At 42.4% G+C, this 26,960-nt stretch overlaps 1 protein-coding gene across 2 annotated transcripts; it reads right to left on the reverse strand.

Annotated features, from left to right (window-relative positions):
- Positions 1-15: 15 nt before the first annotated feature.
- Positions 16-26,689, reverse strand: zfyve16 (zinc finger, FYVE domain containing 16). Of its 2 annotated transcripts, XM_034095649.1 has the most exons (18): positions 26,484-26,689; positions 23,946-24,054; positions 21,394-23,468; positions 20,224-20,320; positions 16,659-16,835; positions 16,415-16,554; positions 15,595-15,802; positions 14,618-14,740; positions 14,348-14,503; positions 14,038-14,262; positions 13,409-13,491; positions 7,159-7,263; positions 6,590-6,740; positions 6,361-6,441; positions 5,492-5,654; positions 4,871-4,976; positions 4,613-4,789; positions 16-3,791 (listed from the first exon to the last, which is right to left on the reverse strand). In XM_034095649.1, exons 2-18 carry the CDS (start codon positions 24,013-24,015, stop codon positions 3,633-3,635), a joined length of 4,296 nt encoding a protein of 1,431 aa, XP_033951540.1. In that variant the 5' UTR covers positions 24,016-24,054; positions 26,484-26,689; the 3' UTR covers positions 16-3,632. The 2 variants fall into 2 exon arrangements, with proteins under 2 accessions (XP_033951540.1, XP_033951541.1); XM_034095650.1 differs by lacking the exon at positions 16,659-16,835.
- Between the last annotated feature and the right edge of the window lie 271 nt (positions 26,690-26,960).

Below are 26,960 nucleotides of genomic sequence, written 5' to 3' on the forward strand. Positions count from 1 at the left end.
ACAAATATGTTTTTTTTAAAATATAAAAGTCATTTTATTCTTTAAATACAGGAGCTATTCAGAAACTGATGATTAGGACCCAGATACCAGGTTCCCCAAATAAAAGCTGGTGCTTAGGAATACATAGAGGATTTACACAAAGCAACACAATCATAAATCACAAAGTACTACTCAAGAAGAAAGTTGTTTTGATCACCCTAAACAAGAAATAATACTCATTTAACTTGCTAAAAAAGGATGTATCTGTTTGTAATGCTCAAACGTTTATATAATAATAATAATAATATCCTTTGTCAAAATCCATCAGCCGTCAGATAACATCAGGCTTGTTTTGAGGTTATTTGCACAGCAGGTGAAACACGTTGTCCTTCCCACCGTTTGCTCAATGTAAAGCTTCAAGACGCAGATCTCCACTCAAACTGATTTGTGTTTACTTCAAAGACTGATCAGGAAACTACAAAGTACATCAGATGGTGGGGAGGTGAGGATAGTGAAGATGAAGCTTAATGACCCGGAAAACATATTTTAAATCAGCTTGCTATGTGGTTGGAAAGTGGACGGGGCTAAGAGATGATGTCACAGATACATGCACCAATCAGAACTAAGCATAACATCTATCTGGTAACCACTGGTGGTGTGTTTGGTTCACTGTCAAGTTGGATTTGTACACTTATTTACATATCTCCTAATGTTGATACTAAACCTGAAATTTGGGGACCTTTTAAATATATATTTAAAAAATGATGGGGGCTTTAAGACAAATGCTTGCTGTAGGTGGAAATATAGCAGCCTGCATAACTACACTTGCCACTGACACTTTTTTCAGACATTGGTCCAACAGATTGTTAAGAACCAGTTACACATTAGAAATAAAAGCCATCCAATGCGTTTAAAGTGTTACTGATGCCTGCATTACATTTGGTGCCATTCCATTTAGGAGATGTTGACATATTTCACTTTCGACCTGCGGGTGGCGCTAGACAAACTTCAGTAAGAATCATCCTCAGTATATATTTTAAGCCAATTCATCCGATTTATAACTGAGTCATGGCCACTCAATGAAAGAAGACTAATGTCTGATCATCACGTCATTTTGAAATCAACATATATATAATAAACAAAATAAAAAGTGAACATGAGTTGTAGAAAGCTTACGGCTGGTGTAAAGCTGCTTTTATTTAGATGTGTACACCTTTACTGTACATTCTTTATGCATTGCATTTTGGGATTACACATTTTCCACCTTATGACAAAATTATATATATTTTTTCTTTATTTCTGTGATTAACTGTCTAGTGTTTTTTATCTTTTTTTATTCCTCAGTGCTTCAAGGATGCTACACAAACTTCAAAATGAATGTAGCCTATTGTCCTATCAAAAATATGAACTCCGTTTTATTTTTACTTTTGTACCAATGACTCCAAAAATAACTCTTCATTGTTTTAAAAAGAAAACACCAAAACGAAAACAAATCTCTACGCTTAGTTTTTCTTTTATATATTTAGACAAAAAGTGAAAAGGGGGCTTCTGGGACGAGATGAAAAAACCGAGACTTGAATTCTGCAAAGCTACTTTAAACAGTGCATGCTAACCAGGATGCATTTCACAGGAATAAAACCTGTGTGCGCTCTTTCGTTCTGAATTTAAAGATGATACTTCTATCATAAGCACATCACTCGTACGAGGATACTGGCATTTCAAACAAGCTTTACATTTGGTGGTAAAGACAAGCTGGTGAAGCAAAAAGGGCGATGTTATCCCTGTTGTTATTGACTGATTAAAAACCTACATGTGACGGTGTTTTAACGGTTGGAAAGAGCCTTAAAGCGAATGGGAAATACATGAAATAAATACAAAATATATATAGCCTGCTTTGGATATTTTGATAAAACACTTTGAGTTCCTGCTCCACACAAAACACGAGAGAACTTCTACTGCCCTCAGGACACACAAGAGATCTCTTTGCGCATTTGTTAAATAATTTCGGGAAATTAACGCACTTATTCTTTGCCGAGTTAGAAGATATCACTCAGGTGCTCCAGATAAGAAGCTACAAACCGAGTTTCTTTATATTTCACTAACAGATCGAGCAATCTCCTCTCTTAGCCAGAAAGCCAATAACGATATTTCTGGGTGATCTTTTCATTTAAAAGTGTTCACAAAAGCCTGTACATGTAGAATTGCTTAATTTTAAAAATGCGAAAAAGTGTGAGATGACTTCAAAATGCTGACAGAGCCATCATGCGGTGTAGAGTTCTCATCAGGTGTGCAAAATCTGATCATTGAACTCAAACCCAGAAGGAGACATCGTCCAATATCTTGAAGTAAAGAAATCATTGGTATTTCAGCCGTGAAAGAGGACGCTGTGCGGCTCGTAAGGTATGTACACATGCTCCTTCAGAAGTAAACATGTTTAGAAATTGTTAGCTGAAGCAGAAAATAAGAAAAGCAAAACGTAATGCTACCGTTTTAAATGAACTTGAGTTTGATCCATGACAGGATGCTCCAACACACCGGCCACATTCACTCTGAGCATGGAGAGGGAGTTCTCGATCCGGACACACAACCTGTTACTGACACACAGCCGGCCTCGTGGAAGGATCCGGAAATCCACTTAATTTCCTCAGATCAATAACTCATTTTATAGTCAGGATCTGTTGAACAATACATGTTTTGACTTAAAAATCACGATTATGGAGGAGTTTAAATACGTTACCTAAACACAAAATAAGCTCCTTTGTAAGTTAATATTCTTATCAACATATCACCATCATGTATGGCTGCAAATTTACGATAAGCTTTGACTATTTTTCATTCCTGTTACAACACTGTAAAATGTTCTCGTCCACCTCCATGACCTTCAGTCGATTTGGGTGGCCTTGATTATGCTTATCACCACATTGTTTCATTTATCACTTTTAAATGAGTTTGGTAAGTTAACTGAAACAATGGTGGAAGGAAAACTTTACTAATAAAATGTCAGAAGTTTAGGACCTGCATGAGGCCCGGAGTGTTCCTGTGCAGTGTCATCTTACCCCAGCATATGAGATGAGAGCAAAGTACCTTGAGAGGAGATGAGATGCGATTTATTTCTATCCCCGAGGTTTCTAAGAGCGGGGCGAGCACCTGATCACACGTATCGCCTCCGAAGTACTGAAAACTACAGTCAGTAATATCCCTTGCTTTAATACCATAATTTCATTCAATAAGCCCATAAAATATAATAAATACATCCAAATGAGAGACATGTCGATAGAGCGCGTGTGGGAAACATTCACTGAGGAGCTCCGAGCTGACGGAGGCAGCGGGAGCCTGGAAGGCAGAGCAGAAGAAACGGGCTGAAGAGCTTGGTTGTATTTGGTCATGTTGCGTAATCCTTGTTTAGTGTTAGGGTCTTGTATTAAAGCAGCTTTGGTGAGCACGGAAAACACTTCGATAACAGAACAGTTTACATCCCCCCGAAAGTACACTCCCAACCTCAGGGGGGGGGGGGGGGGGGGGTGTTGTGCCGCTGCGACTGGCTGCATGTCCAAACTGTGCAAACATGTTGCATGGCATGTCCCGCCAACATCTACAGCTTCCCTCTGCGCTCAGCCATCTCCAACACTTGTTTCAGTGTGTCTGCATGTGCATTAGATGGTGTGTGTGATGTAGAAGATGAACTCCATGTCCATGGCCGTCTGGGGGACACTGGCGCTCCCGCCATGGATGACGGGGATCAGAGCGCTGTCCAGCTCGTTCATGTAGCGCTGAGGGAGGAGCCGGCCCCCGCAGCCCGCCTGGTACTCCACCTGAGAGGAGCACAGGGGGACATTTAACACCCCTTAGTTAGGCAGAGGACATACTAAATACTTCACTGTGCAACGTGTGGGGCTGGAGCATTTGGATTAAATAACTAATGGGGATTATTTTGACTGATATTGTAACTTGTATATACTGTAACAGGGAATGACCATTTTTTAAAGCATTATTTGCATCATCACTGAAAAAAATATGTATATGTTAATAGTACTTTTTTTAAGAGTTTGGAGTGTTTGGCTCCAAACTCCAAACAGATCATTGCAGCATTACCCATAATCCCCTCTGTTTCAGCCCTGTTTCCAAAGTGCTGATTCTCTGTCTGTTACTGTAGATGAAAATAAGGAGCCCCTCCCCACGCCCCTCTGAGAGATATTTGGTTACAAAGAACACAATGGTGCTCTTGGAGGAGATTCAGGTGATAAGGTGTGGGGGGGGGGGGGTTACCTTGGTTGGTGATTGGCTAATGGTTACACAAGACAAACAAACTTTATGACATCACAACGTGGCCAAAATCTATTTTTCAGAAAGGTTTATATAAATGGATCAGGACAAAAAGAGAGAGAATCTTTTTTCCTGAAACTTCCAGAATCTCTTTACACAGAGGGGACACATGTTGATGTATAACAGACATGAAAAAGTGCATTTTGCATAATAGGTGACCTTTAAAATACCATTTGTTGGCCGGGACACTTCATATACGTATTTTGCCTTTACCAAATAGTGCAGTTACAATGATTTGGATATTACAGTGGCATGTTGCGATCATATTTAGATTAATGGTGCAGCCCTTGTACCAAGTATTGATGTTTACCATATCCGCCTGTGTAGAGATGCGCAGAGTGAGCGAGTTGATGCCGCTGGAGGAGAGCACAGCGAGGTGAGGCGTCAGAGCGCTGCAGGCGGCCAGAGCCATCTCCTTCTGGAACACGCTGCAGGACGACAGCACCGACGAGAAGCTGCTGTCCGGGGTCTTGAGCTGGAAGAACACCTGGAGGGACATTCAGAGATTCTCACACCTGGACTGTCGGTGCATCAAATGGGTGTAAAGGATGACAGTATATAAGTTCACCTCTGTGCAACTGATGGTGCGCCCGTCAGACTCAAACTCAGTGTCCTGCTGCACCCTCACACTGCGGACCCCATCCAGAGGTCTGCCATCCACCCCGCTGGTAATGCTGCAGAGGAGCAAGAGGAAAGAACAGATTTCAAATACATTTAAGTCACTACAATTAGTCCCGGTCAGCTATTGCACCAACGGAGTGATGTATAAGACAAGAACGGTGCTATGGAGTTTATATGGTGTTTAACATTTCACTGTACAATAATACATTTATAATTGTGTGCTTTGAATGTTTAGACATAGCTTAGGTGTATGTGACACATTCCTCCTAATGCACAAGAGTTCTTTCATTTGATATATTTCACAGCCTAAGAGATCCTTTCGGTTTATACCCTATTTTGACCAGTTGCATTTTGGGAAGAAATCCTGATGTACTTCTCCTTAGCGTGTCTTCTGTGTATCGTTACACCTGTACTGTAAAGTCAAGAGAACTTTGGAAAAGGAGCAAAAACATCTACTGGAGCCGCTCACATATGACCAGCCGAAACAGAGAGTGAGGTTTGCTCGTAGTGCGGTGCAGGATAGATTGCACAACAGTGTGTAAACACGTGTGTGTGTTTGTGCCGTTACCCTGTGTTGACGGGTGAACTCAGGTCGACCCAGCGGACAGTGACGATTTCTCGGACCTCTCCTCCATCGTTCCTGCCGCAGGGAATCTGGAAGTCTGTCTGGTCCCTCAGGGCGGTGCGCAGGGACTCCATGGTCTCTGGGGGGATTTGCACCATCAACCCATCTGACATGTAGAGAAAATCATTCCATTTAGTGTTGGTCGCAAACACAATAGGCAAGTTTATTTATACAGCCCCTTTCAACAAAAGGCCATTCAAAGTGCTTTACAAACATGAAAAACATTAAGCAAATATTGCAGCGCAAACACATTATACACAGACATTTAAAAAGTGTCATACAAAAGCAGAAGATTAAAGAAGCCAATATAGGATAACACAAGTATACAATACAAGTATACAATACAAGTAACACTGCGTTGTACAATATGAATATTTCAATTAAAAGCAGCGTCTTCAGCCTGGATTAAAAGTAGTACGAGTTGCAGCGGACTGCAGGTTTCTGGGAGTTTGTTCCAGATATTTGGAGCATAATAACTGCTTCTCCATGTTTAGTTTAAACTGAAAGCAGCATTGTAGAATAAGCGCCCAGCAATAAGTAAACCGAACGCCATAAAACATATCCCTTTTGTCTTTAACTGGAAAGATTTGAATGTGCCTTAATTCCCGGGACAAGTGAGTGCAGTGGTTACTGATCGTATCGGTCAGGCGAACAGGATCACTTTCTCTTAAAGCCCAGTGCTATGTGAGGAGAGTTGAAGTGACTATATAATAAATCAAATGAACAGGGATATGGACAAACATGTTTTATTACCAGCAGATTGTTTTCATTGCATTTGAAAGCTAAAAGATGGAAAAAGGGTTTAACTTTACCTTCAACTATGCTGGACTTGGCAATAAATCCAGAGGAGGCTTTCAGTGCTCCGTTAAACACAACAAAACTGGCTCCAGTCACTGCAACGAAACACAGACCATCAGACGGTTAACACTTAAAACAGAAACTTTGTCAACACATCATTTGATTTGTTGATGTTGTTTTGCTCACTGGTCTTCTTCAGTTTGATTGGATGCAGCAGCAGGCGGGATTACTGAGCGCTCTCACCTGTGCGGGTCTTGCCAGGCTTGCTGTTGGCCTGCGTCTGATAGTTCCCCTCCTCGTTCTGGAAACACACCAGGTGAGAGTCGGCTTCCGCGCTGAACCTGGCTCCGATGCTGATCACGTGCTCGTTGGATGCATTCAGCACCTTCTGCATCTGGAGACGCATTCAGTGTCTCAGGGCTGCGTGTTTTACGTTTCATGTTTTGTGGAAAGGCTCTTTCAATTTCAATCTAATCTTGGACTTCACCAGACTAAGAGGAACTTTGTTATTTGGCTGAGTTGGAAGGAGTATTCAAATCCTTTACTTAAGTACAATTTTCTAAACCACACTCTGAAAAACCATACACGTACTACTACGAGCAAAGTATTGCATTAAAAACCTTACAAATTATTATTATTATTATTATTATACTGTTACAAAGTGCTTTACATACAATTAAAATACAAATAAAACAATAATTGTGCAGCTAAATGTTCTCTGTCAGTGTTTTACTATTATACTATTGTGTTTGGATTCATATGTATGAATTAATTGCCCAAGATGTCATGGTATTCCTTTACAGCTCTCTCACCTCAGTGAAGCTGTTTTTGGGGATCTCGATGTAGCTGTGGCCCATCTCCATGTGGATCCTCAGGCCCTCCACCACCGACAGACTGTACTGGTAGTTCCTCAGGTCCTGTGGAGCATTTACAGTTTAGGAATACTGAACCAAAGGATGTACTAAGTATTATTGGACTGATTATTCACACAATTAAATGGTGGCTTAGATGATGCCATTTGTAATTGATGTTGGTGAACAAAACACAGAGCATATCTGATAAATGCCAAGCCAAGCTATTCGGTGGACATTTACATTTCCCAGCATCTGTAATAAACACGAACAGCTAGAACATCTCCTCCTTAAGTCCAATATTGACTGTTTGGGAATATCGGAATCTTGGCTAAAACAGTCGTCACCATCCACTCTTGTATCTATGGCAGGATGTAATGTGTTTAGGGAGGACAGACTGAGGGGAAATGAGGGGGGGTGTTGCTTTATGAGGGATACCTTTACCTGTAGGGAGATTGCACTCCCAGCTAATATTGAGTTTGATTGTGTTGGTGTGGAAATCACACTATCTGAGGAAATGTCCCTCACCATGATTTGCCTGTATCGACAACCCACCTCTAAGGTGCATTTCTATGATCAGGTCAAACTCATGCTGAATTGCTGTGACTCCAACAAAGAGCTAATCATTTTAGGAGACTTTAACATAAACTGGAATGATAAACTAAATAGAAAGAACTTAAAACGGATCACGGATAAACACAACTAATGGATCAACCGACTAGAATAACCAAAACCTCCAAGACTATGATAGGTTTATTATTTACTAACAAAGCTGACAGAATAGTTAAAACCTACCACTTTCTGACTGGTCTTTCTGACCATAATCTTGTTCTTTTCTACCAGGAAACTCACAATAAAAAAGGTTCATGGTTCACACCTATAACCCCTGCCTTGGGTTCGCGCTTCATCCCCAAAAATCTACAACAACGTTTTATGGATGCAGTGAAAATGATTGATTGGGGGGGACACTCTGTCCTCTGAAGACATTGGTGAAAACAGTCATCTGTTTATATCTAAAATGAATGATACAATGTCTTCCTTCTCAAGTTGAGGGTGCCTTGGGGACAGGAAGGAACATTATCTTCCCCCGCTGAATCTACAATGCAGGAATCTAATGTAATCTAGAGACCAACTATTAAGGCAGAGCTTGAAATCCGGACTATCCACTGATGGACAGAAATGCACTCATGCTCGTAACAAGGTAACACAAACAATAAGACAGGCCAAAGCTAACTTTTTCATCACTATCATTGAAGGTGCGAAAGGTAACGGTAAAAACGTTTGGCACATTTTAAATAAACTATTAGGTAAACAAACCAAACAGGAAAATAATGTTCTAGAATAAAAAATCAATGATGCCCTGATAAAAGACCCTGCCGTGTTGGCCAGCTCTCTCAATGAGTATTTCATAAATAGTGCTCTGGACATTACAAAGCTCTTCCCGCCATCTGAGGTCTCACCCAGCCCGACTGTGGATACACACCCCGTTTTGACCTGGAGGAAATCACAGAGGTTGAGGTAAAACATATAATCTCAGGGTTAAGAGGTTCCTAGCCTAGCCTTAGCTAGGGATACATATGATTTAGACACCAACTTGATAAAGTTTTCCCACACCACTCCGCTCCTCCGCTCCCTTCCAGTAACTGCTAGAATTCACTTCAAAACAATGGTACTTGCGTACCATGCTGCGAATGGATCTGGCCCTTCCTCCATCCAGGACATGGTTAAACCGTACACCCCAGCGCGTGCTCTACGCTCTGCATCAGCCAAACAGCTCGCTGCACCCTCACTGCGAGGGGGACCCAAGTTCCCATCAGCAAAAACACGTGGGTTTGTTATCCTGGCTCCAAAATGGTGGAATGAGCTCCCCAGCTTACACACCTTGCGGCGCAGACTGAAAACTCATCTCTTTCGACTCCACCTCGAGCGATAGAACTACTAACAAAGAATTACTAACAAAGCACTTATATACTAATAAAGGACTGGCGTATCTACAGCCAGTTGAGTAGCACTTGAACGTGAGTCGCACTTATTGTGAGTCGCTTTGGATAAAAGCGTCAGCTAAATGCAATGTAATGTAATAAAGAAAATATCGACGGTCTAATAAAACCAATTACTATGCTAGTAAATCAATCTATCAGCACGAGGGAAGTTCCATCATCCTGGAAGGTGGCCACGGTGACACCAGTCTTTAAATCTGGGGATAAGGCAATGATGTCCAATTACAGACCAATCAGCATCCTCCCATGTGTCTCTAAGAGAGCTGAGAAAAGGGTGTCAAAACTAATCACCAAACATTTAGACAAAGGTTTCGCTCCACTCCACCCAATGCAGTTTGGTTTCCGTGCTCACCACTCCACTGAGACAGCTAACTGTCTTTGTGGAAAAGGTTAAATGTATGTTGGACACGAGCCCATATGTAGGTGCTGTCTTCCTTGATCTCAGGAAGGCTTTTGACACTGTTGACCACCAAGTGCTCCTTAAAAAGCTGACTCATTTCAATTTTTCGGCAGTTTCGATACATTGGTTTAAGTCTTACTTATCGAACAGAAAACAGTGTGTTTTGGTCAACGGTGCCAAATCCCCCTACCTTGTCAACCCTGTTGGGGTTCCACAAGGTTCCATTCTTGGACCGTTACTTTTTTCACTGTACATTAATGTCAATCAATCAATGTTTATTTATATAGCCCTGTGAAGCTGACAATTGAGCGGCCCAGACCAAGCAAGGAGGCAGAGGCAGCACGTCCCAAATATAACCCGGTGTGGGCATTTATTGCAGAATGAATACAATACACACAGCCTCAATCCTGCTGCTGCTGCTGTTCACGTGGGCACAGCCTGCAGCCACCAGGCTCTCACACACACTCCCTGCCTCTTTAACAGCAAAACCCCAGAGCCTAAATGCCCAACCCAATCAACCCAACAGGACACAGGTGAGGGGGGAGGAGACACCACAGGGCACCAGGTGCACACAGTCAACGACAGACATGGGGAAAGGGGAACACTTTTCAACAACAAAAAACGAAACAACCCGTAACGGAGGCCGAGATCGATGAGCCCAGAGATCACCTCCGTGACATTTCCTTACCCCTCTCCCCTGGAAGCACAGTGTCTTGGAAATCTTGGTTTCCCTACAAGGTTTCTGCTTCCCCTTGTGCAGCTTGGTTTCCTCAGGGGGGGGCGTGTAGTCAGAAGGAAGCTTCCCTTTCTTTCTCTTCGGGATCTGATTCTTCCTTCCCATGCGCTCCTGCTGGTTCTGCTCTCTGACGCGCTCTCTCTCCTGACGGACCTTCTCGGCTATCTTTGCCATCCGCATCTTGCGCCTCAGTCTTTTTCGCTTCCTCCCGCGCCCCATCACCGGCCGCCCGTTTGCTCAGCTCCACTTCATCGAGACACTCGATGTCCTCATTCACTTTCTCCGACATCCTGTCCAGAAAGTCCCGCCCTTGGTACTCCCCACGTCGGAACCCATCACACCCCGGACAAACTCCGGAGTTTTGGCAATTATCAAATGCTGAGACGACTCCTTTCCTGCAGGTTTCCTTGGCTTGTTATTCTTCTACGTGTGCACCGCCATCTTTCCAACCGTTCTTGATGCTTCTGCCTTCCTCTCTTCTTCCCTCTGTAACCGAAGCTGCTCCTCTTTCTGCTCTTGCACCAATCTCCGGTTCTCCGCCAGGATCTCTGATGCCTCAGCGGCAGAGCCAGCACCCGTCGAGCCTCCAGCCAATCTGACGTCTTGCCTCCGGAGTCTCCGTTCCTCTTCCTGTGCGAACTGCTGCTCACCGGCTGCCTGAAGCTGCAGGAGTGACCTCATCATCTCCCGCAGTTCCTCCATCACTCTCACTTCCTCACTTGGTCAAATCCCACTTCTGACACCAATTGTGAAGCTGACAATTGAGCGGCCCGACCAAGCAAGGAGACAGAGGCAGCACGTCCCAAATATAACCCGGTATGGGCATTTATTGCAGCATGAACACAATACACACAGCCTCAATCCTGCTGCTGCTGTTCACGTGGGCACAGCCTGCAGCCACTAGGCCCTCACACACACTCCCTGCCTCCTTAACAGCAAAACCCCAGAGCCTAAATACCCAACCCAACAGGACAGGTGAGGGGGGAGGAGACAACACAGGGCACCAGGTGCACACAATCAACGACAGACATGGGGAAAGGGGAACACTTTTCAACAACAAAAAACTAAACAACAAAAAACTAAACAACCCGAGATCTATGAGCCCAGAGATCACCTCCGTGACAAGCCCAATATCACAAATGTTACATTTGTCTCAGTGGTCTTCACAGTGTGTACAGAATATCAGTATGACAATACGACACCCTCTGTCCTTAGACCCTCTGTCCTTAGACCCTCACATCGTACAAGGAAAAACTCCCGGAGAAAACCCCCAGTTTAAAGGGAAAAGGAAAAATGGGAGAAACCTCAGGGAGAGCAACAGAGGAGGGATCCCTCTCCCAGGACGGACAGACGTGCAATAGATGCCGTGTGTAAATCGAAAAGATAATACATTTACAACATATTGTATGTCCTGAGTTGAATGTACAAATGTATGCCGATGATGCGGTCATCTTTGTACACGGGAAAAACACTGAAATGATCTCATCTTGTCTCTCAAATGCGTTGGGCAAGGTTCAACACTGGCTGAACAACATTTGCTTACAGTTAAACGTACAAAAAACCAGTATGTATGATGTTCATTAAACGACCGGTCAAAATCAAAGGATCCAACGTGTTTTTAAACGGAGCAGAATTAGAACTAGTCTCCCACTTCAAGTATCTTGGAGTCATAATGGACTCGAGCTTGACTTTTAAGAAACATATCAAGAAAGTATCCAATACCATTAAATTCAACTTGCAACATTTTAAACAAATTAGACCCTTCTTAACGGTCAATGCTGCAAAGTCATACCTCCACTGTATGATTCTCCCACATTGAATACTGTTTCACAGACTGGTCGTTTGCTTGTGCCACAAACCTGAAACCGATAGAACAGCTGTACAAGAGATATCAAGGTGTTTGACAGAAAGCCATATTCATACCACCACTGTACCATCCTAGAAAAACACAATTTCTTGAGCTTTGACAATTTTAAGTCTTTTAAGAGTATGTGCTTTATTTATAAATGTTTACATGGACTGGCCCCCCCCCCCCCCCTTCTTAGGGGAATTCATCCACAAAGCACACACTGGACGCTGCACTAGGTCAGAAACCAGAGGAGACTGTGAAGTCCACCGCAGACGGACCACTTTTGGACAAAATGTCCTCTCCATTAAAAGCAGCTCATTGTGGAACAGCCTCCCAACTGAGATACGGGATTGTCCCACTCTCAATAGCTTCAAAGGTCAACTCAAATAATGGTTGAGAAACAAACATCCGTGCAATCACCGCTAAATGCACTTTAACACAGCTGGTATCTGCTCTTGCACTTTAGGTAGCTCTTGTATCTTCTCTTGCACTTTATATGTCTTTGCTGCTATATTGTATTACCATGTGGTAAATACTCGTGTATGCTGCTCTTGCTCTTTTGCATATCATGTATTTTGTTTTTGCTATGTTTGTAAAATGTAAACTTCTTAAATGTTTTATGTGAGGGACTGCGGATGGAAATCAGCTCAAAGCTAAATCTGGCACTGTTACGCTTGACACATTTGAATGTTTTAAGTGTTCATTACTGTGCATTGTCCCTGTCAAATAAACGATAAAATAAAATAAAATAAATGGTCTTTCTGTCAGACTTTGCAGTCATGCCTCCAAATGAAATCAATAAGGCTGTGCATTCTAGGAACTCAAAAACAGACCCTCGAGGCAAACGTAGAAAATGTCCAACTCCTTTCATCTGAGAGCAAGGACACTCTCTCCCCGTTACTGAAGACATGGAGCCTGCTGATACAGCCGACACGTCTTTAGCTCTTTCCAAGAATCCTGTGATCAACTGCGTCAAATGTTCTCAGGTCACAAGAGAGGATGTTTTTATATCATTGGAGTTCACTGCCGTCTTATTAAACACTGCAACGGCATCTGTATTAAAGCTGTTGTTTGTTGTAGTAGTAGATTAAAACTACAAAACTGTAGTAACTACACAGCAAAGATAGTCTAAATTCCTTTTCTTTTAACTCTCTTAACATCAACACTTTTACACTTTGTAAGACTGAAGACAAGTAAGGCATCATTTAGCTTGTGTTAGTACTTACAGCCAGCAAATTCATTATGGTGTGTCCCGTCTCTCGATACACAGAGTCCCGAAAACGGACACTTGTCAATGTAGTGGGATACACTGAAAACAAAAGCAAGATGTAGTTGTTATCACTAAATACAGTAAAAGCATAAAAGTACTGGTTGTGACACTATCATTAATCATCCTAAAATGTACCTATATGGAATATATATGAAAAAGTATATTTCATTAGGGGATAAGAATTCTGCTCAAATATATTTGGATTAAATCACATTTTTAGTACTTTATTTTCTTAGTCATTTGTTCAGCAAATGTGAGAGAGAACAATAAAATGTCAATGTTTTACATCTAAATTTGACTTATTTAAAATGTCTTATTTTGTCTGACCGTCCAAATAAATAAATGAAAATCAGTAACTCCCACATGAGATGGAGGAAAACAGACTTTTTTACGAAATAGAAGATGGAATCAGATAATTCTGAGCATATCAAATATTTTCAGTTTAATAAAATATTGTCTGATCTCTAATAATAACGAAACAATTCATAGCAAAACTGTAATACATGACTTTTTGAAATGATTTGAGCTCAACACAGTATTAAACTAACCCGGTAACACAACAGTAACGTTCAGAAAACCACACACCATTGTATTCAGCTCCAAGCCGCAGTAGCAGCCTGAGAGGAAAGACTTTGGCCCAGGGAACCTCCAGCTTCTGCACCAGCAGGCCGAACAGGAAGGGCTGCGGCGGGAGAGTGAGGTCATCGAGAGGCTGACAGGTGGGGGCGAAGAACAGCATCCCAGCGTGGTCCTTGCTGCCCAGGAAACTGCTGGTGAACGTCACATTATCCAGCTCCTCCAAGAACTTCCCTGAAGCAGCAGATGATAAAGATTCTCTGGTGATCGTGTTGCTAAACACAAAGGCAAACAGATGGCCCGTGTGTGATGTATCTACCTTTTTGGGCTTCTTGGTAAATGTTGAGATAGAGTGTGAAAAGGTCTTTTGGAAGGGATTTTTCCTCGGGCAAACACTCCAACAAAAACACCAACTCCCTCTGTCCCAGAGCCTGCATCCCGTTAGAGCCGAAACACCAGCACTGCCGCCCGGAGTCTGAGAGAGGAAACCAAAACACAGAATTACAGGTCGTCCATCTTTGGGAGAAACATCCATGATAGTCATTTGCCAGCATATGCAGTATGTATGTTTGAGATATGTTCTACTCACAGGTAACCAGCTTGACATTGACCAGCAGGTTGGCGTTCAGAACAAAGGTCAGAGGTCGGGGTCCTCCCTCCTCTAATAAGTGCCGAATCTGGCAGGGCGCAGGACTTTCCTCAACCAAAGCATCTGAAAGGAAAACACAGCAGAGCACATGTCAAGCTACATGAATGGTATGTAGCAAAAGTGTGATTGCATTCGTCAGTGAGACACAGATGACTTTTACAGCTCTTCTTAAAGACAGGACAGCATCGTTTTGAGCAAATGTTTGCATCTGGTTCATGAAGGAGCGATAATACTACTAAGTAACCCGCATAAAATGACACAAAGAAAGATCATTGTTTTCATTTGTCTTAAAACATGTACATCCTGCTCCCTAAAATGGGTCTTTAATTACAAATTCCATTTATTTAATATTAAAATTCTGCTGCTTACTTTTTTACATTTGACAAAATGACATGATGAAGATGTGGAGTTGGCAAATAAAATTTTTTTATTAGATATTCAAAGAAAATACTATAAGAGTATTCATACTCATATACTGTATACAGTTTATTCATCACTGTATGGAAACACCTGGACTAAATACTGCTGCTTTTAACCTGGATGGACTGTTCCGACATGAACACCGATAGGCTCACAATGTTTCATTATGTGCTATTTCCTGTAGGCAGAGGAAGTGCTACTGATTTGAGACGTGTTTTACGGCGACCCTAATCAGGAACACAATGGGCATTTAATCCCTCTGTGTATTTAACCTTGTGCTGCTGCAGCCTCCACATTCATCTAAGAGGCATTTAGATCAGATCGTGCAGCGTTGAAAGTTTTATGGCAGAATTAAAGGTCATTGCTATATGACTTTTACGTAAAAGCAACCTGGCATAGATCCAAATAGTAAAGCTGCCAACACATTGACATAAAGAGGTCTGAAGAGCGCTATAAAACTGTCAGAACCCTTCAAATATACTCAAATAAACACCTACCTCCCGCTTCATCCTCTCCGGTGGAGATGAGCAGAGGAGGGAGCTCATCCTCATTATCCGGCAGCAGACTGGGAACCCTCTGCACGCAGGAACCAATTCCAGAGAGCAGGGCGTAGTCCCAGGGTCCGGACACCGGGGGTCGGAACACCTCCACAGCACCGGAGGCTTCAGGGGAGCAGGATCCACCAACTCCAACCTCTGACCCGGGCTGAAAATATGAGAGGGTCAGTCACTGAGGTACCGATAAACAATACATCTGGTCTCTAGATAATCGAAACACCTTGTTTTGAGCAGTTTTATGTAGAAACTATTTTCATTCTACTGATAAACAGCCCCCAATGAGTAAGCACCACACTCTCGTCCATGAGTAGATGCATTCTTCTGTGCAGTTACATGGTAGAAAGAAAGTAGTTCCCTCATTAAAAACTGCTCACAACGAGGTCTGAGGATTATCTTGAGCACCCAGGTCATGTTTTCTGGAAAGAGACATATGTATTTTCAAATACATGTTTTTGGAACTTTTTCTTTTAGCACTACAAGCCGAGGGCCATCTAGTTCACTATATTCAAGACAAGGCATACATCTCTACAGCAAAAATCCCCAAGCAACTACAGCCCAGCAGATAAGAAGGAAGACATTGTATTTTGTTGTGAACCATTCCATTAAATATGTATAATCTATTTGGAGAAACCTCAGCAGCCGTATTTCTTAGAAAAAGTGTGAAAATGTGCTGAAAACAAAAAATCATGAATCATGAAACAGTCGTAAAAATGAAGGATTGAGTGTCTCCCTGCAGCTAGACTGCGATGATGTATCTTACTGTAGTTTGGTCCGGAGAGGACGGACAGAACTCCTGTGAGCTCCTGCGGCTCGTCACCGACAGCTTTGTGGTGTCTGCCACCTCTCCGTTGGGCAAGATGCCATCAGCGAACCACACGCGCTTCTGTTCACGAGGACAACCTGGTAACACACAGGAAACACACGTCTTTTAAACGGGTACGGTTCAGGAAAACAACACCCACAGTGAAACACAGAGAGGGCACAGTAGTTAAGAGTGAGCGTACTGTCGTTGTTTGGGTTTTTGAGAACGGACACAGGCACCATGACGGTCGGTGGAGGGGAGTTCAGAGTGCCGGCGGCTCGAGCCTGCTGCAGGGGGGGGATGGTGCTGCAGTACTCAGATGGGACGTTGGGGTTCGGACTGGGACCAGCAGGACTCATCATCCGCTCCAGCGCCTGGGCTACAAGGGGAAAGACGTCATCACCGCGGGTTCATTTGAGCACAGATGACAAGGTAATTAAGTCATTTTGATCTCCTGTCAACTCTGAAACGGTTATTGGATGGATCGTCACGATTGTTTACAGACATTCTTGGTCCCCTCGGGATGAACCTTACAGACTTTGGTCAACCCGAGGGGAACTGTTGTGCAGCATCTGCAGTACAAAATAGGAAAGAGTGCAAAGATATGCTAATAATAACCAATAATCTGCAAATAAAAAAGTAAACATATCAAATAAACACAAAAATAAAACGTCTATCTATTATGATATTAAGAAATGTAATCTCTACCTTCTACCTAGTTTAGCTTAATGCAGGATACAAGTACCGTAGCAGAAGTGCTTGAGGTCGGTTCATTTGGACCAGCAACATTTATGTCAGCTACAGGACCAGATCATACATTCTTTGTATTCCTTTATTGAATTCAGTTCAGTCCTCAAGTCTCTCCTCTTTACTATGTGTGTGGTGTCAAGGTTCAAAGGGTCTTTAGACACCAAGAGTAGCGTCACGATTTGTCACAGTATGCGGGTACAGTAGCAGGGAATAGCAGGTCAGGTTGTGTTTTCCAGTTTAATACTATAAATCAACGCGGACACAAGGATAGGCCTGTCACGATAATTACTTTATCGACTTATTGTACAATTTATGGACATGACCGTGGTCATTTTCATGCTTTTTGACTTATTGTCCCCAGCTGCTGTCGTTTCATTCTGGTTTTCAGCTGAATTGAAGAGGAGGGTTGTTGTTGCTGTTACTTATATCTAACCTATAGCTAATTTATTAATACAATTTTTTTGTGGTTGTTTAGTTTTATTTAAGTCTAATTATCACAATAATACACTTTTTTTTCAGTTATAGTTATCATTACAATTGCTCTTTAAAAAGGGTGCATTAATAATAATAATTTGAATTTGTATAGCACTTTTCCTAATGCTCAAAGATGCTTAATATGCTATTATGTCATTGGCATAACATGGTCTTAAAATGATATAATCTATCGCAAGTATTTTGGGGATAATACAACATCTAAAAATACTTATTATAAAGGCCTTGACCCAGATGAAAATATGTATTTGATATTAGAGGATTTTTGTAAAAGCAACTCTGAAAAATGAAGGTGTGCCTGAAGCAACTTATAAATGATCCTGTGTGTGATCAGATATCAAAGTGTGACAGATAAGAAGCAGAATTGGAGCATGAGTGTGACTGGACGGACTCAGAGGACAGGACATGCAGCCGTACAGCAAACCTTGGAAAAGCAGCCCGCAGAGCAAAAGCCATGTTGCAATGACTGTAAGGCAGTGACGGTGATTTGTGATTACTGTCATGAGTCATTTGCTCTTGGGAACAGCTTATGTCCAACACGGTGCAACACTGCAGCGCATTCCAGTTTTCCTTTTTTGGATTCGAAAATATAGTTTGTGTGCTTTTACTGTTTTCCTGGAAGAACCAGACATAATTAACACCAACTGACAGCTCTTCTCCCCCTACAGTGCAGTGTGCAGAGTGAATGAAGGTTATTGAGAACAGGACAGACATGAGTTGTTGCTCCCAGGAAAGCATGCAGTGACTGCGAGGCTTTCTGAATGCCTTCTGGTTGCAGCCTTTCAGAAAATGCTGATGTAGCACTCGTCTACATTATATTGATTAAGCATCATAGCTCTTTATCAATCCGTTGTGTACTGACAACCACGACAGTGTTCCTGACAAAAGCACAGGAACCACACAGCAAGTACATTACATTCATTCAGAGCCTGGAAAATAAACTCTGCTGTCAGTCACACGGTAGATGAGAAGCCTGAAGATTTTGTTTTGCAAGGAAAGGGTGACGACGCACAAAAAAGTCATCAAGGATTTCCTTTAAATTACTTCAAGTAAGTAAAAAAACATTTGCAAACCCCATTTTAAGTTAAGCAGCAAAATAAACATAAATCCCTCGGCAGCACAGATTATAAACTCACCAACAAAACACAGAAGCAGTAAACAATAATCGACTTTTTTAAGAAGTCATATGCATCTTACCTCATCCTCCCTCTGCTAAAACTCAACCAGTCCAAATCACTGCAAGCCTATTCCTCAGTGTGACTTCAGACCCTCCCATCACAGCTGTCCTGAAGCCGCTGCTCTCTTTATTCTGTCTGTTGTTAGCCCTATTAGCCTTTTAGCTGGAGGCGGGTGTGAGTGCAGTATGCCTCACATGCAAGCTCCCCACACTGTTATGAGAGATGGAGAGCAGCAAAAGGAGGAAAAAGAGAGAGGGGGGGGGGGTGACGGAGAGAGAGGGATCACGTCACACCCCCGAGCATCGACCCGCCACAGAAGTGGATCACCTCTTTCTTCTTAATTTAGACGCCATGTGTTAGCATCACATGTCCGCTGCGTTAGGCGGGTCCTGTAGCTCACACAATCAAGGACAAATGCCAGTGTCCTGCTATAACTCTCCTCCTCCTCCTGTCCTGCCCTCTCCATCCATCTTCCCCCTCTCTCCCTCTCCTCCCCCCACCCCCCTCTCTCTTTCCATGCTGCAGTCTTTAACTATAAAAAGCCTCTCTGCCTTTTATCCTCAAAGCAGACATGACCGAAGCAAAATCGGTTTTTGGGTTTTTTCACTGTGTGCATTGAGACAGACAGATTGTTTACTTGCATAAAAAGACATGATTCTAGATATGAATGTTTGCATTTTTAATGGATGTGCAGACTAAAGTGAAAGAAGGCCCCTGGGCCGCGTCGTACGGGACATTTTTTGTGTTCTGCGGGTTAAATATTCATCTGCTGCATAATGAAATGTTACTGTGATGTTATTACATATTAATGTCAACTTGTGAATTCAGTCTATTTAAAACTAACTCCTGGGGTTAGTCTGTTCCTCTGAGGGGGGGTGGATACTCAACTCTATCCCCCCTGCCCTGACTCCATACAGATGCAGTAAGATATCTGATCTGAATATTAAAGCTGATTTCTCTGGTCACTTGTAGGCAGAACATCATGCTGTAAACATGCACATCACCTGGTGAAGTTGTTATGGCAAACTATTTCTACCTGATCTTCCAAATATAAGTAACTTCAAAAGTTAAAAAAAGACAATTTAGATCACTATATTACAAAACAATCCCTACAAAAACCAGTCTTTTACAGCTACAGGACGTCTTCCTACAGGAGATGCACACACATAAATCACAGCTTCTTCCTGTTCCAAAGGACAACAATTCACAACTACTGCATTCCAAGCCATCCAACAAGGCATGAATGACTCTGCATTTCTGCCAACACTCTGGGATCAGGAACTGTGTTCACGTCTGTGGAAAACAATGTGGAAGTGAGTCTCTGATCAGACAGAACCAGGGCCTTACCTCTGTGTATGGTATCAAAGCAGACGACACACACGCGCGCCTCCTTCTCCAGGTACTTCAGCTTACACTTCCTGTTGCAGCACACCGCACAGTAAACCTGTCACAAAGGAGAAATGGGATTAAAGTCGTATACTATAAAGCACCTTGCAGATAAAAAAACCTACAACAACCCACATATGTGGCTCTCTAGTTCCTGGAGCGGCAGCACTCATGGCGTGAACAACAACAAACAGACCCCTTCAATTCCATGTAATCACCGGCCTTTGAAGGACTTAGCCCCATCTTTAGGATACTCGGCTCAGGAGAGGAGCTAAAAAAAGAAATGCTGACTCATGCTCTCTGCGTCCGTGAATCCACCGTGCTATTTTTGGTCTCGGTTCGTAATCCCTTTCATTGAATTATATCAGGGCACGTTGCATTATTACTTTTTACTGTTTCATATCAGTGCTGAAAATGCATCGAGAGTCTGAAGCAACAAAAGTAAAACAAACAGAAAAGTAAGGATTACTAGACATATATGAAATATTTGATAAATGATTTATAGACAACATGAAGGCTCTTAACCCAAACCGTTACCCAGGACGAAATGAAACCTGGAACAACAGAAAAGGCTGCGGAGCACTTTAACAGAGCTGAACCTCTCAACTGCTCTCACATGATACAGATATTTAATATTCTGTGGTTTTGGGCTCTTGCCGACACAACTTCTGATAACGTCTCCGTTGGCTCTAGGAAGTGTGATGGCCTGAGGGTTATGTCAGTTAATGAATTAGTTGATGAAAAAAAAGCAACAATTCTGGTAATTACTAAATTGCTTCAGGGGTCTTTAAAGCCAAATGCCGGAAAAATATATTCTTTGATAATAAATTGAATATGTTTGGGATATTGGGGATATATCAGAGAAAATAGCAATTTGAACATGTCACTTTAAGCTTTGATTTCCTTCTTTGTTTTAAAATATGTTCCCTTTTTACATATTACAAAATGATTATTTGTATATTTAAGGGAAAATGGTTATGTAAGGTTATTATAGTAACAGCTGACTAGAAGTGTGAAACCTGCTGTAAACATAATGAAGAAAATAAAGTTAAAGTATATGAATACAAGATAATTATACATACATTCATATACTACATGATATTATTATATTTTTCAAGCTGAGCAACCTACCTTCCCACAGGCTCGACAGTGATGCCGCCTCTTGGTGAAGGTGAACCTCTGGTAGCAGTTCATACAGTTGGGAGCTTCAGAGTCTGGCACCCAGGCCGGCTGTCTGCTGCCCAGCTCCTCCCCCCCCTCTCTCTTCCAGTTCACCGCCCTGGCCCCTTCAGTGGGCGACTCCCCGGGGTACGGAGGGGGCTCTGAGAGTTCCTCATACCCCATACTGTACTCCTGATGCTCCTGGGAGGCACACATAGGGCTCAGATCCCTGATGTTGCAATGCTCCTCTGTAAGACTGGTTGGTGAGCTGTCTTCATCCTCTGCTGCACTCGGATCTGTTGTGGAACCAGTGAGTGTCTGAGAATGCTCCTCTCCTTCTTCCCCTGCTGGTGGAGATCTAGCAGTTTGGCAGTGTAGCTGTTTAGGTCTCGCACCTCCATAGGAGGGCTGCTGATCGGGGCTACTGCTGTGCTGGGACTGGAAAGTGTTGCTGGTCAAAGAAAGGCTTAATCCGGAGGAGAGTTCTGGCTCTTCTTGGCAAGGTCTGTTTGAGTCCTGTGATGGAGCACTGGGGTTCAAACTTTCCTCTGCAGACACGTACATTGTTCTGTCGCACTCTGGAGAAGCCAGACCCTCTAAATCATCCCGTCTCCCTCGACCACAGCTCCTCAGCTCCTCTCCCACCAGCCTGCCCTCCAGATCTCCGTTTGACCCTGAGAGACTCTCAGGGTGAGAGTAATCTCCAGAGCTGCCGCCGTAAGAGACGCCTCCACCCTGCTCTGCTTCAGCGTGCGCCTGCAGGAAAGCATCCAACTCCTCGTCTGTAACCAGCAGCTCGGCCTGGTCGCTCTCAGGCAGGTATTCAAAGACAAACTCAGGAGGATCCACTGGGCTGGGTTCTGGGAGATCGTAGGAGGCGATGTCTGCAGAGGGGACAGCAGGAGGAGCAGGTTCAGGAGCGAGAGGCTGCCCCTCTGGCGACGCCCGGCCCTCTGAAACCTGCACGAACACAGGCGAGTTAACAGCTTCTTCTAAACGCGACCGGTTCTCTCTGGCCTCCAAGGCTGACTGGGAGTCTGCCTCGGTGCTTTCAGAGGTGATCGCTGCCTCCTCACACGGCTCTGCAGCTTCCCCCGACTCATCTTCTTCAGTGCTGATGTTCACGAGAGCTCCACACATGGACACAGCTAAAGGCAGGCATGATAAGCTCCCCGGTTCAATTTCTTCTGAATTTACATCGACAGAGCACTCGTTTTCACCCAAGTGTTCTTGTGAGGCTTCCTCTTCATTCACTGAGGTTGTTGTTGGTTCTTGAATGCAATCACCAGGCAGAGTGGGCTCCGGTTCACAATGGTCTAAGGAGCTATCCACGGCTTGGTTTGTGCACGGCTCCTCCTCACCATGCCTCTCCTCTTTCTCTGCTGACTCAGTGGGCCTCGGAGGATCCTCCGTGGACTCACAGCTCCTCTCGACTGCAGCAGGAAGAATGACATCCAGCAGGCTGAGCGAGGCTGAGTATCCACCGCTCTGCTGCTCCTGGGAATCCAAACCCAGCTCTTCCATCCCTCCAGAGGCTTGTTTTGCTTCCGATGTGTCTGAACACTCTGCACTTAGGCTTGAATGTCCTTGATCCTCTTTATGTACATTCACCACAGGGCTTTCAAAGTCTACAAGCAGCGTCTCCTCTTCCTCCATTTGCTTTTCCACCATGTCCAGCTCACTGAAAGCATCGTGGCTGTTGGCCCTGACCGGGATGGCTGAGCTCGTGTCGTTCACAAGGTCACACACTGGCTTCAGAGCTCTGTCCGGGCAGGGAGGTGCGGAGCTTTTAGGCGGTCTGCAATCCACAGAGGAAAGGAGGTCCACCCCTGTGAGAGGCTGACCTTTTACCTCCCTGTCATCAGCACTGCGGTTCTGACTGTTGGGGCGGTCAGGACAGCTGGTGGCAGAACCATAATGAAGAGAGTTAAGGTCGGGGAGGTTTGCAGGGACAGTGGACGCCTCGGAGGATAAACACTGAGATCCCAGTGAGGAGAAGGGGTACACAGAGGGCTTCAGGAAAACAGACTTGCATTCATGTTCCTCTGTAATACAAAAAACAACAAATCATGTTAAACTCAGATAAATACACATTTATGTAGATTATATATGTAAATACACACCATTTTTTTTATTCTGAATATTATCACAGATGAATTTCTAAAATAGAAATGCAAGCATGCTGTATATACCGTCATATCCACCTACCTGATTTATATAAAGCAACGTCATGCAATACATGTTACATATTTACTCCAGCATTATTTATTGACCATTTCATTTCGTCATTTCTTTTTTTAGGCAAAGACGGTGAAATGTATGCTTTTCTATGTTCTGTATTATTATGTATTCAATTTCATCATTTTTTTTTTTTAACTGATGGGACAAAATAATTCATGTCAAATTGGACTTTATCCCTCTTGGTTTGGCATTCACCAGAATGACATTATGAATGGAGAAATCAGTAAACAGTTTAATCATAATTTCTAAATATGAAATGTACAGCCTACTTTGAATCTTACCAGTGTTGAGCTCAAAGTCATCAAGCAGTTTGTCTAGATCACATACAGCCGCCTTGAAGAAGCTGTCCATGCTGGGCTAAATCAAAGGGCCTTCAACCCCCTCCAATTCCTGTAGGGATAAAGAAGACTTGTTGCAATACTGGGAAAAAGCTAAACACTTTGTTTTTAATCCTATTTATGGTTTATTTGGTGGTAGCGAAAAGATTCTCCTTCAAAGCAAGTGTATAATTTTGTAATTCTAAATTGAAAAGCTGACCAAATTAAAACTAATGAAATAACACCATCTTAGCTATAAGTATGTTATACAAGCTTAATTAAAAGGAACTGTTGCCATTATCCTCACACAGAACTAGTTGCACAGCAAACATGTTATGTCACATCATGTGATCAGTCAACATGTGAGTAATAGAGATGACTGCAACCCCAACTTATTCACTTCCTCTGGGTTAAACAGTATTTATACTCTGATTATTAAAGTGTATTATCTTTCCAATTTTCTCATTGTATGCAGTGAAAACAACTTCTATTGATTCCCTTTTTTAAAAGGATGAGGCTTGATCACTGCCACCTGAGGGTGATGTCATGATTTTCCCTCTCCATGTCGCACAGTCATATTGTGTAGTTTCCGATGGCCAGCAGTATGCATGTGTTTTTGTCGCCTAATGAGAGGAAAACAACGTGATACAATACTTTCAATTGCCCTAATCTCAACTTCAGTGAGAATAAAACTCTTAATTGTAGTGCAAAACAATCTAGATTTATTAATAACCTTACAGGTAAGAGGATAAATGTGCATGTTTGATGTAATGGTTGTTCTGAGGGAAGATACCTGCAAGATTGTTTTCACAGGAAGAGAGAAATGTGTAGGCCTAATGATAATGTGCTTTGGGGCACAGCGGGCTAACTCCCTGATGCACTGTCAGGCAGCTAACTGCATGCAATAACAACAAAAACTGCTAATACAACAACACCCTTGGCACTTTACTGGGAGTCTCTGACAATACAGACCCATAATACAGGCACACCCACAAAGTACAGCCTGAATCGCACTATCGATCATAAACAATGGAGTCTGCTTGATACTGATCAATTAGAGGTAAAGGGAAAAAGCTAATTCTCCTACCTGTGAGTTCCACTCATGGATCAAATAGACTTTAACACCTTTATAACATTAATTTCAGAACTCTATAAATATCACTGTGAATGGAAATGGGTCATATTTTAGAAAAGCAAATCTGTAGAATGTTTAAAAATAACTTCCAAATGAAAGCAACTTAAAAAAACTAAAACGATAGCAGGTGCTTAATAAAATGAGTCCACTTATTTTCCAAAAATAACAAGCAGGTGCCTTAAAAAGAACTTTGAATCCATATTATACACATATGTAGCCCTAAGGCTATATTTGGCAGCTCAGTAGAAAATAAGTATTTTTTTCCATAGAAATCCACAGATGTAGATTCTTAAACTTTGTTTATAAAGAGAGTACTGACTCCACAACACAGACAATACTAAAGTCTGCAAAAAGTGTAATTTTGTTGGTTGGTGCGGCAAACAACATTTTTGACTACTTTATCCTTCAGCAACTCTCTTTGTATTTCTGTGTCACAGTGTTAACAATGGATGCTAAATATAGATGGGAATGAGGAAGTCAGCCTTACTAAATATACACATCTTAGGTTAATAATCATAGAAAAAATATGCACCTCCATACATTTGGAGTTACCAATTGTTAACAACAGTCATCTTTAATAGCGATGACAGTAATATGTGTTTATGTTCAAGTTGCTGGCAATCTCAGGGGCAAATACTGTATAATTTACGAGTCTACATTTGTCTGACAGCATTAGTGTCACTCACATCCTTATTGCACTTTCATTCTTACACGTATCTTTATTTAAGTGAGGTATTAGTGCTTCTATTAAGGTATAGTATTACATCTTCTAACTCAGGTACACCTGGTAGATGTGTACAGATGCATAACCGCTGACATCCCTGATGTCAGCGGTTATGCGGTCATAGATACCGTGGTAATAGTGATGGCAACCGGTGTCCAGCTATATATCATTAATACAACGTTTATCTGTCATTTAAAGAGCATTCAGTATCACGCACACACTCAGCTTAATCCATATAGCAAACAAAAGCTAACATGAAGGCTAACAGTTGCCTACTCTGTACACCTTTTGCTAAACGTTTAGCAAACAGGCTAACTAACCCGAACAACACAACAGTTAGCTCACAAAACATATGAAACAACTGACGTTAGCAGGTAACATTAGCAACTAGCAGTTCACCACAACAAACACACACACACTTAGCTTGAGTGTTAATAATAGGGCTGCCTGTAGCTAATTGTTAATGACTTTTTAACGTGAGGCATCCTTAACCAGCCTGTTGTTTGTCATCTGGAATTAACGTGATTAAAGCAGGTGTTACGTTAGCCAAAACTAGCCTGTTACTATTATTATTGAAAGCGTTAGCTGGCTAAAGTAGCTAGCTTACTGTGTGTTAACATGATTTTGTTTCTGAATTCCTTACCAGCACTGTTTTTACTCCATAACTCCGACGTCGTCCTCAACAATTATTCTCACATTTCGTTTTAAAATAGGAATACACGTCGCCCGTACCGTCGTCCCATTATCAGTTAGAGCAAATAAAGTTGTGTGGAAAGCTAGCTGTTGGATTAGTTTTATTGGAGATGTGTAAATTCTCCACTCAAGCGGCCATCTTGAACAGACTGTGGGGGGAGGTCACAGGATCTGCTCAGCCCAGTGTTAGGAAGACTGCCATGTAATTTCCCTGTATGCAAAACTGCAATTATTTGGGATGATAGTGCAGATAAGGGATAGTAATTTAGTTTTTTATGGCAGCTATATCCATATTTACACACGTATTATATAGTATTTGAAGAAATTACTTTACATTTAAGATGTATCATACTATGGACATAGACATGGCAGTAACTAACTAGATTTACTCAGTAGGCTACTGTATTTGAGTACAATTTTGGGGAAC

This window comes from Pseudochaenichthys georgianus, chromosome 12 (assembly GCF_902827115.2).
Source record: "Pseudochaenichthys georgianus chromosome 12, fPseGeo1.2, whole genome shotgun sequence".
In the NCBI taxonomy this organism is placed as follows: domain Eukaryota; kingdom Metazoa; phylum Chordata; class Actinopteri; order Perciformes; family Channichthyidae; genus Pseudochaenichthys; species Pseudochaenichthys georgianus.

Bases quoted from the DNA above. Each gene is read 5' to 3' on its own strand.
- zfyve16 (XM_034095649.1), bottom strand. From the start codon at position 24,015: ATGGACAGCTTCTTCAAGGCGGCTGTATGTGATCTAGACAAACTGCTT. The intron at 6,442-6,589 runs GTGAGAGCGCTC...GTTTCGTTGCAG, and splicing joins GCCTGGCAAGACCCGCACAG to TGACTGGAGCCAGTTTTGTT. The intron at 4,977-5,491 runs GTAACGGCACAA...GCTCCTCTGCAG, and splicing joins AGTTCACCCGTCAACACAGG to CATTACCAGCGGGGTGGATG.